Raw genomic sequence first — 16882 nt, forward strand, 5'->3', positions numbered from 1 at the left:
GTTGTTTTCATATGATGTTCTTGCTCCACTTCTGAAATTTGGGGTGACGGTCGAGGAGCTCCGTTTGGTTGGTATTCTGTTTCCGTTCCAAATCTTCTGAATTATGTTCGTCAGACTGTTCACTGTTTGAAGAGTGTGGGTTGCAGAGTATCTCCCTCAGTTACCTTGTTGCGCTTGAGGAATGATATCGTTTCCTGGATTTCGGTTGCCGATGGCGAGTTGATAGCAATATTCCATTCAGGCCCGCTAGGTTTTTCCATAGGTTGTGTTGAAGGAGACCAGATGAACCGCTCTTTGAAGTGTTAAGCCCGTTGCTCAAGATGACGGTTTTGTGAGTAAATTGTCGTTCCTTTTTCTTCGCGTATTGTCTCACTGACACCTGCCTTCTTTTGACCCGTTGATCGGATCATTTGGAACACGGTGCGGCTGTTGCCTGAGCAAAAGCCTTCTCCATCTTCTGGGCCTTCTAAGTCCATCTACGTTCTCTTTTATCCTTTAAGCTCCTGATTATTGGGTGTCTGAGGGATCTGCATGCGCCATCATAGTCGCTAGTTACTGGTATGACCTTTCTGGTAGCAATAAAATCTGCTGATCTCGAAGATATACAGTGTTCGTTGAATCGAGTCAGATGGGCGGGACAAACATTTCTGAACGCTGACAGCACTGCTTCGTTAACTCGCCCCCATTCATCCACCTAGCAATCTTCGTTGTCTAATTGACTGTGCGTTTCTAGTAGCTTTCTAGCCAGATCAGCTCGATACTGTTCAGCTACTGAAAATTGCCGAAGTTGATGAACAGAGCTGCTCTCTTTCGGCATGAGTAGTGCTGGCGGAAAGCGAAGTGCTAAGCGGGCCCTCACGATGGCGTGATCAGAGTCCAATTGCGTACCCCAAAAGGAACGGCAATCCTTAACTGAGGTTCTCCATCAGTAACTGATAGTCGTATGGTTCAATTGAGTCCACGACTGTCTTGTGGTAGGTGGTCTCCAAATGACTAGGTGTGTGCGTTTGTGTTGGAAGTTCCTACTGGTGAGGGACAGTCGATGATCTGCACACAACTGAAAAAGCCGCTCTCCAGTATCCGTACGCTCAGCATCGACTCCAAATCGACCACCCAACTGTGCTTCTTCCGGACTTAGTCGTTCAACTTGGACATTCATATCACCCGCCAGGAGTACTATATCCGTCCTTCTTGCCGACCGAAGCAGTCGTGACAGATGTTCATAAAACTCGTCCACCTCAATCTCAGAACTGCTGTCGGCTGGGGCGTATGCTGATACCACAAACACCGTTTTCCACATCGACCTATGTTAATCTTAATGGTGCCAGACAACCGCACAGCGCAAAAGCGACTGTTTACTGGAATCCAATCCAGTAAGGCACCTTCAGCCTTGGGGCTGAGTGCAACCCCCACACTGTGAATACCATGAGCATTGCATTAGGATCACCGGATGCCCGAAGAATGAAATGAGGGACATCTGGGTTCGTCCTAAGCGGCTTGAGGAGAACGACCGAGGTGGGTCCTTGTATGCGTGTTTCGGAGACACAACATACATCAATAGAGAAGGTAAGTAAGGTTTCAATCTGTTGCCCAATTTGACACAGAGTACGGACATTGAACGCTGCAACGTAGATCAGATCTTTTGAGGTTAGTAGGTGATTTTTTTCATTTTTATGGACGATAGTTCAGACATAGAATAGTGGCTGGGGGGTTGGCAGATTGGTCGATTACCTGTGAGGTCAAATGATACTTCCTGGTTGCCCAGGCCTAAGAAAAGAGGTCTATTTGAGGTACCTACCTTAAGCCTTTGACTCAAGACAGTCGGATTTGTGCTTTTGTTTAGGGACCCTGCCTCTAGTCTCTTACTCGAGAGTTTGGACCTCGAGACAGCGGTCGCTAGGGTTTTCTTGAGGGACCCTTCCCAAAGGCAATGACCCAAAAGTGTGGCCCACGTGGCTTTAAGGGGCCGGCCTAGCCTGAGGGCGCAGGGAGTAGGGTATAAATGTCATGCTCCTTATGCGGCTGCGCACGGCAGGTGCCCTCTGAGCAGCACAGGGCTCTTTGGTTTTAAAAGCATTTCGACCGTATTAAATAATGCACCGGGGGTCACGGTCAACCGTTGGGCGATCGGAGTGTGCGGTTTCTGGGTCCGACCACGACAGGTTTCCAAGTTAGCGATACGCGCAAAAGGGTGCACGATCATTCAACGTGAGGGTGATTTAGGCCGGAACTGGGAATCAACTTTTGAATGCTACTTAGTATTCTCCCTTGATTCTGCTATTGCTCCCCTAGGGCTATTTCTCCGTTGGTCGTCCTCCAAACAAGAATGATCATAGATCATTACGTCGCATGACACTACATTCATTGTTAAGACGTTCTGCGACAGTACAACCTCAATAAACTTCGTTGTAAAACAGTACCACGAAAATTTAGTGTATATGCAGCGGTTATTTGGTTTGACTTCGGTTGTTGCTGAGTCTGCTGAAAGTAAACGTGTACATGTGCGTAAAATCACGGTTGCACGTGGTCACATGCATAATTTCAGCACTGATATTCTGGATACTGAGTAATCCAATGAAAAAATTAAACATTGTTAGAGATAGTTCCGCGTCAAACCCCTCCTCCTCACCCCGGAACGCGTGCGTGTCTTGGCATTTTCGAAACCAAACACTATTAGAAAAGCTATCCAGGGTCATTCAGTCATTCGGCACGTGGTTCGCGCTCACAAAATGCAAAATCATACCGAGTCACCTACTGTCTTCAAGCGTGACTATGAATTCAAGGAGGGACACTGGAAGTTGTGGAACACTATAGATATCTCAGAAGATGCATTAGTTCTGACGTTAGTACAGCAGACAAGGTCGGCGCACAAATCTCAGCGATCATAACTGTTTTTCCTAAATGGCGCAACTTGTGGTGTCCAAAGGGGCTTCCAAGGAACGCATGTGTCAGACTATATTGTTGTTATACGGTTGCGAGTCTTGGCCACATCAACCGAAGTATTTGAGATATCTTCAGATCTTCGATCACTGGCGTCTCACTAGTATACCTGGAATCAATGGAACGGGAAATTCGTAAATACTTAATCATGTGACGGTTTTTTGGCAGGACAGAGGTTATTTCCTTTAAATAATACATTCAGTATTGCAAGCTAAGGCAGCTGGACCATGTATTACGCACGCCAAGTTACCATCTGCCAAAATCAGCGCTGTTTTTCGTGCCTAATTGGGAATGGCAGAAACCTACAGATGGACAGAATTTGAAATGATAGAGGTGAGTGAAGTATCTTAACGAAAGTTTGCGTTGTCTGAGCGATTTCTGGAGGTGGAAGCACCTCGGATAGCCTTAGGTTCCCCTATCTCCCCTTTTCGCCCTTCTTTCGAGTATTTTTATAGAAAAACTGGCATGGTTGTATGACAGTGATGATGCTGATGATGGCACACGGAGACGCGGGGGGGCTAGAGGGAATTTCCGGAAGCATGATATTCCACCTTGGATTCGAGTAACCGGGTGGGCCACTTCTATTGGAGATGTCCTGAGCTGCATACTAATGATGGTTCACATTAAACGCGAGACAACTCTGCAGTGCTCATTGTTTTTAAATAGACAGAATAGACAAACAGAGGCTTCGCGCCTTTATGGTAGTCACTCTTGAAAATTTCACTAAGAAGTTCATATTTCGGCTTTATCTTGGTGTGTTTATTGAACATGCTTCAAGTGAATAAACAACCCGTTTGTCAGCAGTGGTATTTTTTATTCTCGGGTCGAGACCATTTGCTATTTTACATGAAGCAATGCTATAGAGATTACCATGACCACAAAGCATATACATGAATACGATTTCGTGGTTCACTTCGTAATCGGGGGTCGGAAGAACAGTTCATTAGTAAAAGCTTTTATGTTCATTAATCCGGGACCACTGGATATGATAACCACCCGTAAGGTACATTGACATCCAGGGAAGATGTTCTAAGTCCTGGAGAATGTATTCGGGACCTCAGTATCACAGGCCATGGATAGTCGCTATCCTATAATGATCATGTTCCCAGTCCGTGAGTTGATTAACTAAGCCCTTCCTAACCAATGGTTACTCTGCTCTATCCACCAACACTTCGATGCACCCATTGACATCAGGGAAGATGTTCTAAGTCCTGGAGAATGTATTCGGGACCTCAGTATCACAGGCCATGGATAGTCGCTATCCTATAATGATCATGTTCCCAGTCCGTGAGTTGATTAACTAAGCCCTTCCTAACCAATGGTTACTCTGCTCTATCCACCAACACTTCGATGCACCGCTACCATGCTACTTAGATTAGTTGAGACACGTTTGCAGTCAGTTTGTCCATCTCAGTAAACAGATGATGGGCCAAATGCCAAATCCGTCTCTAAACGGTGTTGTGAATATCAGAACTTATTATGAGTACCACCCATAAACGTGGCCTCACTTATACGGTCACAACTTTCATGTCTGAAACTGAGCACAGAAAATCGTGGGCCACGCAACTCAACAAACAACCCACATACCAGTGCCGCAAGGAATGCGGGTTCGGTGCTGCTTTAACATGTGCTAGGCTGTAGTGATATGAAAGTTTCAGTTGGTTTCAAGGTTCTTTCACATACATATCGCAGTCTGACATTCTGTAGCACACACACGTACACGAAGCAGCATAGCTCTCTGGTCCAACAAATATGAGTCGCCAGTGAGTCTCGATTAGAACATGTGTGTAGCCGCACGCACATCTGCGAGTGCACACAACCTGACAGTGTTTCATCATTACCCTAGCCAGCAGACTTTCTTTATAACCATACTGTTTGGCAGTTTCGCTGCAACTGAAAACAACTACTCAATATCTATGTGTTATCGTCAAACTACTTCGGTGAATCTATAAACCATAGCTCAGCGATGATGTGTTGAGCGATTGCAGTGTGGAGATTTTCAAAGTAGTTCATGTAATGTTTCTTCCGAAACCTCTGGATTAAAAGTTGCGTTCAAGCTAACTTCCTAACCGGACGGACTGCATTTTTCCTGGGGTTCTTGTTAATTGTGCATTGTTCTGAAAATGTGATGACCATGAAGCATACAACGCTTGTGACAATCGTGTTTACATGGTGCATCGTCATTTATGGTAAGTTCTAGCCTCCGCAACTTGATATTGTACAGTGAACAGCGTTCCAGGACGGCCGCCTTAGTTCGGACCTGTCTGATTCCTGTTGTTCTTGTTCATTGAGGGAGAACACTCGAGAAGTCTCTTTCGGGCCATAACAACAAGAGAAAGCTATGTAACGAGAGTCAACTATACAGATGAATCGTTTGAAGCAGTATAACTTTCTCCTAAATAAACTAATTGGGGACTCATTGCTTAGTCTTCGCGGCAATTGACCATTCTGCATGGTGTAGAATCGCTTGAATGAGTCAAAAGAGAATCAAACAACGGACTTGAGCTCGGTTTGTTATATTGCACAGAATTCAAGTTTTTTTTTCACATGAGTTTCCGATCTTCTAGCCTATTGGCAGCAAAAAGGGAAACAGAGCGAAGGTCTCACACCATCACCTAGAGTCACTGAATCCGCTTTGGTTTTAGTAACATATATTTTGGTTCCTACAAAATACCAATTTAACACTCACCCCTTCTATAGCAACCGTCTTTAAGCGGATCACTGATGAACCCCTACAAATGGCTGTATTTTATGTAACTATTCATGGATGGTAAACTCAGGTATTTGTTTTCGAGGTCTATTCACAACCCAAATCGGTGTGAACCAAAGGTATATTTGCGACATTGATAAAAAATAAAGCGCTTAAGAGTGTGAGTAGGTGGCACTCCGACTTGTCCTTTATACCCTGCAGTGAAGAGGAACAAACGTTTGACACTTTTCATCATTCCCTTTTAGCTGTTTTTTTTTTATTTTCGCCAGCTGAGTTTAAGAGCAAACGGGTAAACATGTTGTGAATACCGACTTTCCAGCCACACTGGGCTTAGTTCAGATTACAAACTATGTAGCCTTTGCACCGTAAAATCAGCCTCAGAGAATTTGGGTTTCTAAAGAAGGATTATTCAAGGCTCCTCTAGAATGAAGAATTTAGTATCCCCTTTCATTGAAACAGTGGGCACTTGGGCTTATCATTTGAAGGCTTTTGTTAGTAAAACGGTCAGAAAAAAACTTTTTTATACAAAATTTGAAGCAGTACGTAAAACGCGAAAATTCTTTCAGTTAAATGTGAATGGGAGTCAAACTGCACTAGGTAGAAAATTCCGGTACATTAGAAGCTGATGTATAAGTCTGGCACCCCCCATAACATTAAACTATGTGAATATGGGTTCAATTTTTTACAGTATTTCCTAGTTAATCAGAACATTTGCCACAACCTCCCCAACCCCGTGCTTTGCATGGTACAGATCCCGACGACTTACCATTTCATTGCTCTTTTGGTAAACTGAGTATTTCGTAAGATATCTAACAATAATTTGAATTATTGGTATAGAAAACTCAGCTGAGAAGAATTGTGCAGTAAGCCCTCACTGGGAAACCCTCCAAGAATATGCCACGGTCTTCAGCATTTCACGAAGACGTTTCACGTAAACTACCCGGGAGATGATGTCTCGAACAAGGCCTAAAGTTTTTTGTGGTGTGGTTTGATGTGTTGAGCTATCATGTCCCTATGAAAAGTCGGAAACCAGAAACTGATCTTGCAATGCACTACTTATAAGGTTGCTGAAAATCAGTCGAGAGCCCACATCACAAATGAGAGATTCAGCTGGGTTCCAGATGAGTCTCTCGAAAAACCAACTTAGTTTGCAAATGAGTGTATATTCGCTAATTTCGTGCAATTTGGCTTCAAGTGGAACATAAGGTTGACGGAAACCCGTGGAACTGCGCCTATTGATGAGCCGCAAGCGGAAGGGCGAAACCGGTCGTGGGCTGTTGACGAATTTTCAGCAACCTTATGAGTACTGCGTTGCGAATATACGTGCATTGCGATATCTTGAATATCGTAGCGACTAAAACATGAGGCGGCCTGGTGCAGCACATTAATTTGCCTGGGAACATCACAAACGGGGGACTCAGCGGGGTTCCAGGTGAGTCTCTCGAAAGAACCAAATTAGTTTGCAAATGAGTGTATATTCGCTACAAACGGATATTCCTGGCGGGACTACCCTGACTATCAGAAGGCGGTGAATAGATAACCCTAAACGCTTTTCAGTGACTAGAGGCTGTGTTTACGCAGATTTACGATGAAGCAAAAAAGTGGGCGTAGATGAGCAGTTCCCACTAAATTAGTCGGGCTGGTCGAGGACTAGTGCAATCATCTAACTGACTCCCATCTGGTGGAATTTTGAAATAACTTCTAAAATTGGCGTTCGACTGTAACGTGCAGACAATTCTTTCACGCCACAATCTCATCAGGTGATGTAGTTGCGTGAAAAGCAGCGTGACTCGTGTACTGTTCCAAAGTCGCTTCCAACTTTCGTTTGCCTAAGCCTGGAAGTGTGCTGTGTTACAAAACAGTTCTCCGATAATCCCCGGTAATCCCGTAACCAGACGGAAAGAAGGATGGACCGCTTATTCGTTGAAACTGAGCGAGTGAACTTATCATCAAACATAACAGCAAGAATAATTCATTCGTGCAAAATTGTATAGATAGCCGTGTAATGCTTTTTGAATTCAAGATCTTCTCTAATACAACGGAAGCACATCTGAAACACAGTAGGCGAAATCGACCAAGGATAAACACCTGCTGTAGCCTCGAGACGCTTCATACTACCATGTATTTCTAGTAACTAACACATCAAGAAAGGTCAATTCACAAATTTTCCGAGAAAATTTTAAGGTCACGTCCAGTTCTGCTGAATGACAGTTAATTTAATCTTCACTTCTGTGATTCTCCCAAAGCAGCAAGTTGGACATTATGTACGGGAGAATGGGCCGCCCAATATCTTCCAATGGAACACTGCAGTTTGCAGGAGACATAGCCTCTGAGATTATCCCGGCACTAATATTATTGACCACGTTGCTACTTACGGAAGAGGATATACAGTTCCGCATACCTTGACAGCCACTGTGGACATGGCTTCGGCGCTCGTTGTCGTTTAGTGAAGCCACCTAACATGGGACCCAAGAAAAGCAAACCTAGTCGTTGTTCCGTTTTGACCAAAACAACAACCGAAAATAAGTTGTTCCGGCGAGCCTTCCAGACAGCGTTTTTTAAAGAACTATGGTACCTTTCTAAAAATCCCCGAAGTGTTGTGCCTTTCGCCATCTGTTGAAACGCACCAGGTGAGTTTCGATAGATCGGTCAAACAACGTTTTGACTTCATTTTGCACACTGTTGGTCAAAAGATCAAGTGCATTTTGACGCCGCTTATGCAGCGAACTGGTTCTTTGAACGACTTGTCAACCTGGGACTATCGTAATCCCCTCAAAGAAAGGAAGCCAGTGAAAAGCGACCATTTCGGTTTCCTTTGCGAATTGACACTTTTTGAAGAGTTTTTACTCAGTCATGACTGATGGGGAACACCGTAGAGGTCCTTCAGGCAAATGGCCTCTCTTCCTGGGGGTATTTCTTGGAAAGGGGAATATAGTTGAATAGCAATCAGTCCCGATAGGGTGTCTGGTACTTACCATCATGAAACAGTTACCTTCATTTTTTCACTGTAACATTCTCAAGAACTTTCCATTAGTTANCCAACTCGACTGTTCTTCCCCTTTTTTCAACTTTCTCTTTATAAACTGGTACCCTCAGCCGAAGCCCCATTTTGTGGCAGACCCCACCTATGTCCAAAAACTTCGTCTGTCCTTATTCCAAACCGTGCCGTTTGATGCGACTCAGCAAGAAGCAGGTCGATTTGCCTAAAAGCGTAAGCAAGGAATTCCAATGACTTCCAAAGTACATTCCCTTGTATCGGGGACCTTCAGTGTTCCCTAATGTGAACCCAACACCTGATTTGGCAGAAATCTACATGTACAAAATACCATTGCACCTGGGTCTGATACACCACCACCCGATGTTTTTCTATCAGACATGTAATAATCTAATGATAAATCACTTCGTCAGTTCGAAAAACTGTCTAATAGATCAATCGGAAAACTTATCCGTTTCTGGGAAATACACTCATTTGCAAATCAATTTGGTTATCACGAGAGACTCAACTGAATCTCCCGTTTATGATATTATTCTACTGAATGTGCCGCCTCATGTTTCAGTTGGCCCGATATTCGAGATATCGCATTTTATTTTCATAAAGGACACGACTCAAAAGTTTGCTGAAGAGTTTTAAGCAACCTTGTGAATAGCTATCCATTTCTGTTTCACTCACCCGACATCATGACTAAAATGGCAAAGCAAGGATTCCATTAAATGCACATTTTACTCAAATAAACTGAAATGCACTCTTCCCATGCGCGTGCAAGAAATAAATCAAGGACAAAAGTTAGAATATGAAAACTGACTCAAATAGTAAGGTGGTAATCCTCTAAGGAACATCGCCCCCATGATTCCATCGATGGTTTGTTTTTTTAGTGATGATTCGAATTAGTGTTGCTTCAGTAGTCTTGGGATGGATATGCTTGGCAGTGAAGCATGGGAAGCCGATTCGGGAACAGAAATACCGCTCACAGTGCACGCCATTGCATAAGGGTATTTCAAGAATGGAGTGCCGTTTGCTACAATGTGTTCAGCTGCCAGAAAATAGAAATACTAGTTGGCGGGTGACAATGATATATTTACATCCCTGAACGATCCAGTAGTAAGAAAAGTGAGTGTTTTATCTTTCCGATTTGCGGTAAGTAGGTGTTGTGTAGGTAGAAGATCTAGAGAGCGGCTTCTGTCGAGTACGTTCGGCAAATTGCATCAAACAAGTTGAATTAGGCAATCTCAATAATCGAAACAACTCAACCGGATTACTAAATCGGAGGAATTTGCTGAATGGCGTCATATTGCTCCTAGAGAAAGTCGGACAGCGGCCAAGCAGGTCCGAAGTTCAGCTGAGGCAGTGTCGGAAAATACGAGTCCTCGTAACTCACTTGGCAAAATAACTGTTTGGCAAGTGTGATGCAGGCGATTTGGGTCAGTCCCCAAGCGCACCTCTTTATCTATGATACATGTACGTGGATATTATATTGCAAAAACGCTGGAAATCCATCCTACTGCTTTTCTTTGGTCCAGTTTAATGAGAAAGTGTCGATGTTTCCCATGTATCAAGGAAACTTCATCTAAAGGATATCATCGACATATAAACTCATTCGTGTATCAAATAGGAGACTAAATAAATCTCGTATTCACCGTATCCTTCAACTGAATGTGCTGCACACTGAACGCCTCATGCTTCAGTTGGTACGATATTCGAGGTATCGCCGCATATAAACGAGAGATTCGGTTAGGTGTCCCGTTAAAACCCGCTTGATAATCAAATGAATGTATTTGTCGAAATCTGTCCAATATGTGTTCAATTGATGTATAAATTTGACGGAAACCCGAGGACTGCACCTACCGGATGAGCCCCAAGAAGAGTGAAACCGGTCGTGGGCTGTCGAAGAGTTTTCAGCAACCCTGTGAGTAGTTCCGGTTACCTTTATGATGTTAAGCCAAGTTACCGTAGGAGAGCGGAAGTATTCGCGTGACTTCCAAGTGTGTCATGTGAGAGTGGCTAGGTTAATCAGTGTTACGAATGCATTGCGCGTGGTTTCAGCCAGATGAGCGAAATCGATTGGTCAAGGGGAAGACAGCATGTCAGACGCATCATTACTGTGAGCAAAGATAAAGACGCAATATATTAAAGTGATGAAAAACGAATGGCGAAAAAATTCACCTTTAGAAAATGGAAAACCAAGTAACGATGTTTTGCTTAGAAGTTGCTCTTGTGCACATGAAGGAGGATTAAGCCAACGTACCGTAACTGCCTCAGTAAAATTTTTGTCATAAGTTGGACATGAAAATTATTTTAAAGGCCATTTTTAGACCTGCAAAGTAACCACAGCGTAATAGATTCTTCGTGATGGAGGATTTTGGATGGCGTGAATCTGCTCTGGTACGCAACTACTCTATGTGCTCGCCCATTCTTGTTCTGAGATGTCTCGTGGTTTTACCGAGACAAACTATCAGTGATAATAATCACGCAAACGTTCCAACACAGAAATCCCTAATGGATACGCCAACAACATACGACTAACTACTCTGTTTGGCGTACTATAAGCTTAGTGTTGGAGCCATTTTCCTTTTCGGTACCGATCATTCACCTTCCGGTGACCTTCCACAATCCTGGCATACTGTTTAGCGACATCTCAAGATTCGTGGAGCGAAACGACTTTTGATAACCAAGTGAATCTGAGGGTTGGCTTATCGACGGCTTGTAAATGATAGGTGAAAGACAACCTGCACTTTACTGAGGAAGATTCACATTTGCTGAATCTCAATTTTTCAACCCCAAACTTGCGATATTCACCCGGTCGCATTCCTAAGGCACCTGCTGCACCCATTACCTCCGAGTGAGCGAGCGAATCAACTCAGATGTTTCTGTTTTCAGGTGATAAACCGGAACATAGTGCCCACTGATTTTCCGAGGGATAGTATCAGAGGTTAGACGAAAACATTTTGCGTAAAAAGGAGTTTGGGAAAGCACGGCACGTAAGCCCAGAAAATCCACTCTCGCGGCTACAGTTTTTTTGGCAAAAGGGGGTTTGTTACATCACCTTACTAGCGTTGTCCACACCACCCACTTTCTCAGCTTTAGTTTTTCCCTATAGACTGTAGTTTTTCACTCAGTGTTAGTTCAAAATGTCAAGTGGCTAAGATCTTATTGCGTGCGATCGGCCACGCACGACATTCTGTTACCCTTGAAAGTATCTAACATCAGTCATCTCAGAGTGTGAGATGAGTGTATGGAAGTTCTTGACTTTGATAGAGCTGATGAGTAGACAGCATTAGAGCTTGGTTTAGGTGGCTGGCAATTAGCTTGCAGACGTTTTGCTCACTAGTCGTGGAGACATCGTAAACGCCACCAAGTTTGGCGAACAGACCAACAACCATCTAATCTATAACCCGGGTTACCAATATTGCAATACATTGTCAGCCCACCATCAGCGGATCGAAGAATGTTTTCTGGTATCTTTTGCAAAAAACCAATAAATCCAAACTTCTTCTTGTGGCGGAGATGCTAATTGCGACACCCTGAGGCATCAGAATCTCACAATCATGTAAATTATTAATTTTCTGTTTCAGTTTTTCGTTGTTTTTGGGTTCTTAGTTCAGACCGCATGGGACTACCTTTATAACACATAAATAATCGCTTTAGTCAGGGAAACAATCCATATTGTAAGGAATACTTTTCGTTTTAAAAATCACGAAGTTCTCTCTTCGCAACTCAAACAATGAGAAAGCCATACAGACGTCCCTTTTTGTAATAGGACGTGCATCCAGCTTGGGACAAAAGAACAGTAGCCCCATATTCTGATTAGTTCGTTCACTGGCATACAAAAAGGTGAATACAATTTAACAGTACTATTCTGAGAGCAAGGGTCTGTTGCTCTGATGTTATTACAACATACGGCACTTTTACAAAACTTTCGTCAGCAGCAAAGTACTTTTCGCACAAGTAGTAGTTCCGTATCGTACTGTTTTCACAAACCTGTGGGTCCTGGCCAACAGACACCTTGTTTCCTTCTCTCAAGCATCCTGTTGGCTCAGGCAAAGTGATGAAGTTACAATATGAACTTTTTGCGCCTATTCACAATTGGGCCTCGATCTGTGTGGACGTACATTTTCTTATGCAACTCCACATTCAACGATTTTTCACCTTCCAAAGCATACCCAAACAATCTACTTAAACTGTCCTCAATAAGCTGATCAATAGATGTACAAAGTATCGGGCGAAATTAGTTTAAAAACCGTTTCTCCTTACACCATGGATAGATTAAGTCATTTAAATTATTATTGTGAGATACACTGAAAAACTGCTGATTGCGTTGGCCAATTTTCCCGACAGACAGAAACGCCGTGACTTCAAAACTCGTCCGTCTCCATCAGATTTACGGGAGGGGGTCCCAACATACCAGCATTATTTTCATTTATTTCTGTATCAGTCCTTAAATCCTAAGTCGCTGGCAACTGTGCCGTTCTACTTTTGTCAGACTGGTAATGGTTTCCGCAAAATTTATAGCGATTAAGGGTTGAAATTTCGGCATGCTCTTAGACGAATGTGGATAGACCATTAGTTATCAATACGTGTTGAATACCGACTACGCTACATCGATGGCCTGTTCTTCAGATTAGAGCGAACAGAAAGTGTGAATTTTCATACTAATGGCGTGTCAAACTGAATATGAGCAAATGTGAGTTCTATTCGAAAATCAAACTGGTACTGATACTGCTTTTACGGTCGTGTTTATGAGCACATACGTGTAAAGTGCAGTTCTATTTAAAAACAGATCATTTTAGACTATTTTTGGGAATTAAGTTTGTAGGAGTTGGTCAGTCGAAACCATCAAACGGCCGTATTAGACCAAAAACACTGCAGTTTTAGGATTTTGGAGCGAGATGTCATACAGTCACATCCAGGGATTATAACTTTTTTTGACAGTGCAAAATACACCATTCCCGGGTTTAACCTATATTTACGTTTCATTAGCATTGGAATAAAATTTGAGGCCTGTATTACTGTCAAAGATTAACCTCCCTCACCAAATCGAGGCTTAGTAGTGCCCAGTTGGGCAGAAACTAAGGACAAAAGTTGCCTTTGACGTAAGAAACCATATGACTTTCGAAAGCGGAGACAAATCGATAGTGGATCAAACTACTGCAGTGTGCCAAACTGATTTCTCTTTTTACTTAACTCCAACTAATCTGGTTTTTACTTCTGGTAATCAGTGAATTATTGGTGCCACATCTGCGACCCTTGGGTACTATCGGTAGATTCAAGAATAAAATCTGATCTGACGTAATGAAGTGCAATGATGTTTTCTTTCGAATGAATTTACTATTGACCTGTTATCTGGTTGTTTTCAACTAGGGTTTTGTCAGTGGAATTTATACATATGATTTGGCAAGCCAGACACTGTTGTTTCTGACAATGATCACGTAGCGGTTACGTAATCTCGCAGTAATTTAATAATCACCTTGCCTTGAAGTTTTCTTGCTGTCAGAGCTGAAAGCTAGTTCCCTGTGTCAAAGAATAATCGGCTTTCCTCAAAACAATTTGTGTTTAGGATGGTAATCAAACTTCTTGGAAGGTCAAAGGTATATGCCCACCACACTCGCGGGAGAGTTTCCCGGAATGCAGATATCTCGAACATTTAACTAGTAGTTCATGCCAGGAGGCTTGGCATGTCCAACTTCGGGGGTGAGTACTATGTCTAAATATTTGTAGCTTGGGTGAGATTAGTGGCTGTTGATGAGTGGTAGTTGATCTCTCACCGAGCTTGGCAAACGACCTTGAAATTTTTTATTACCATATGTAGGGAGACGTCATCGGTTCGTTGTCACACTTTTTGGACCACTTATATGAGATATGTCGAGATATGTCTTAGTGTGATCACTAGTACAACGCTCACAATACGTAACTTGCAACTGAGTGTAGTTCATCAACTTCGTACAATTTGGTGCTCAAAGTTGACAACGGTAAGGGAACAATCCCTAGTCGGTTAGCCCCAAGCTGGACAAAACCGGTAGCGGGCTGTCCAAGGGTTTTCAGCTTCCTTACAAATACTGTTATATCAGGAAAATATAGTTCGGTACCTCGATACACCTATTGTTATTCTGCTTATATATGATCTTTCAACTGGTTCTTCAAAGGATTATATCCACTTCAGACTTTGTTAAAGCTTCACATTTGAAAACAGTGGGAGGCAGTATAACAAGCAACGACATTTTACTGTGGTATCAAGTTGTTTTTATACATGACATATTGGCTTTGCACTTCCGCATGTGCGCGTAATTGTTCCAAACTCCAAATCTTTGTCATTGTTTGGGCTCATTAAACACACATATCCGGAGGGACCTTGGAAAAGAACAAATCGGCATGCTCACTGTGGAATGGTCACTTTGAGCAGGAACAGCTGTCATTGTAATTAGGAAAACTTTTCAACTGACCCTCTTGGTTTTAGTCCGTATGGTTTTTATGGAAGTCATAAACCGTACAGTGCAACAAGATTGGAATTGGTTGGCTATAGGTCAGGTGGTAATTGATCTGTTCACCGTGCTTGGTAGTTGGTTTAGTAAAAAGCTCAACTGCAGCCTGAATTCACTCAAGCAGACAATATTTGGCACACTGCCAAGAAAGAAACTCAAAATGAAGTGGGGGTAGATGATATTCTACAACTGAAAGTGCTGCACACAGGCCGCCTCATGTTTCATTTGGCATGATATTCAAGATATCGCAGTATAGTTTCATAAAGGAAACTACTCACAAGGTTGCTGAAAACTCTTCGACAGCCCACGACCGGTTTCGACCTTCCAATGCGAGCTCATCAGGTAGGCGCAGTCCCCGAGTTTCCGTCAACCTTATGATTTACTTGAATCCAAATTGCACCTTTTTCGAGAAATACACTCAGTTGTAAATCAATTTGGTTTTCACGAGAGACTCAACTGAATCATATCATAAACGAGTGAGTAGTTTCCTTTATGAAATTGGGGGTATACTTACAAAGGTGTGCTTGTATAAACGTCTGCCAAATTTTTATATGAGAAAGATACGATTTCTCCAGGCATTAAAAATTAACCACAATTAAACGCCCCCCTTCATGAGGACTTGGTGTCTCCATTCCCAGGGGTGTCTTTACTTCAGGGGGTTTGGAACAAATAAATAGCTTCCGCTGCCAGAAAACTATTGACAGACCACCAGTTTCATGGGAAATTTTAGATATTAGGATTCAGTCACCTCTCTTCCTAGAAAATCCTCTTCCACCCGCCGTTGTAGAAGCCGAATTGCTCATCTCGTCTGATAGGAACAGAAAACATTTTTGTGTTTCTGTGTTTTTGAATGCAGTTCTTAATCAAGCTGAGAGAAATTCTCTGGCCATTCAAAAGCTACATTTCAAAATTTGCTCGACCGTTGTGTTTTATTCAGCCACAATTGTCCGAATGTTTTGTCTGCACATTTCAGACCCAGTGCTGCTGCGTAGAAAAGTGTGTCACATGAGTAAACAGCACACATTCATCTGCAAACTGTACTGTTCCAAAAGGTTTCTGTATTGGTGACCCGGTAACTTGAGCAGAACAACAACTGGTTGTAACTATGCCCGTGCAATGCACCCAACGCTAACAACAAAGCAAAAACCGGAGGGGGAGGTCTTCTGCACTTCGAGATTTTTTCGCTAGGTAACCCGGTGTCTCAAAGTGATTACACAAACCATTTCACGGACAGCCACGCGCATTTACTCGGATTTTGGTCGGTTTCAAACATTCTCGGTGGTTGCGCGTGCCATGACTTGTTTACACAGGACTACCATCCCTCCCAGCTCAGCCCGCTGCCTAGTCGCACACAGCATGTTCAAGCTGCAAACCGAAAAAAGATGCGAACTGAAACGACATTGTAACAGTTGCATGAGGAAGTGTGTTGCACAAAACCGAGTTTGCCACTTTAAACGTTTGTTGTGTTGGAGAATGATGAAACTGAAATCGTAACTGTTTGGTCCAAGGTGCTGATTAAAAACAAAAACAACAACAACGACAACACTTCACAAGTCATGAGGATGTTGGACACCACCTAAAGTAGCATTTTCCGGCTCTCTCTATAACGGTGGAGCAAAGAAGGTTGGGGTTAGCGAAATACACCCATTTGCAAACTAATTTGGTTCTCGAGAGACTCACCTGAAACCCAGCTGCATCTCTCCTTTGTGATGTTTCCAGGCGAACGAATGTGCTGCACCGGGCCGCCTCATGTTTCAG

At 43.0% G+C, this 16882-nt stretch overlaps 1 protein-coding gene across 1 annotated transcript in view; it reads left to right on the forward strand.

Annotated features, from left to right (window-relative positions):
* Positions 1 to 4816: 4816 nt before the first annotated feature.
* Positions 4817 to 16882, forward strand: part of T265_13286 (hypothetical protein) — a gene marked incomplete at both ends in the record, with an annotated part of 28795 nt that continues 16729 nt past the window's right edge. Inside the window, one exon of the mRNA XM_009168127.1 lies at positions 4817 to 5129. Within this exon, the coding sequence (XP_009166391.1) occupies positions 5069 to 5129 (61 nt within the window). The remainder of the gene's footprint in view (positions 5130 to 16882) is intronic.

This window comes from Opisthorchis viverrini, assembly GCF_000715545.1.
Source record: "Opisthorchis viverrini unplaced genomic scaffold opera_v5_52, whole genome shotgun sequence".
NCBI lineage: Eukaryota > Metazoa > Platyhelminthes > Trematoda > Opisthorchiida > Opisthorchiidae > Opisthorchis > Opisthorchis viverrini.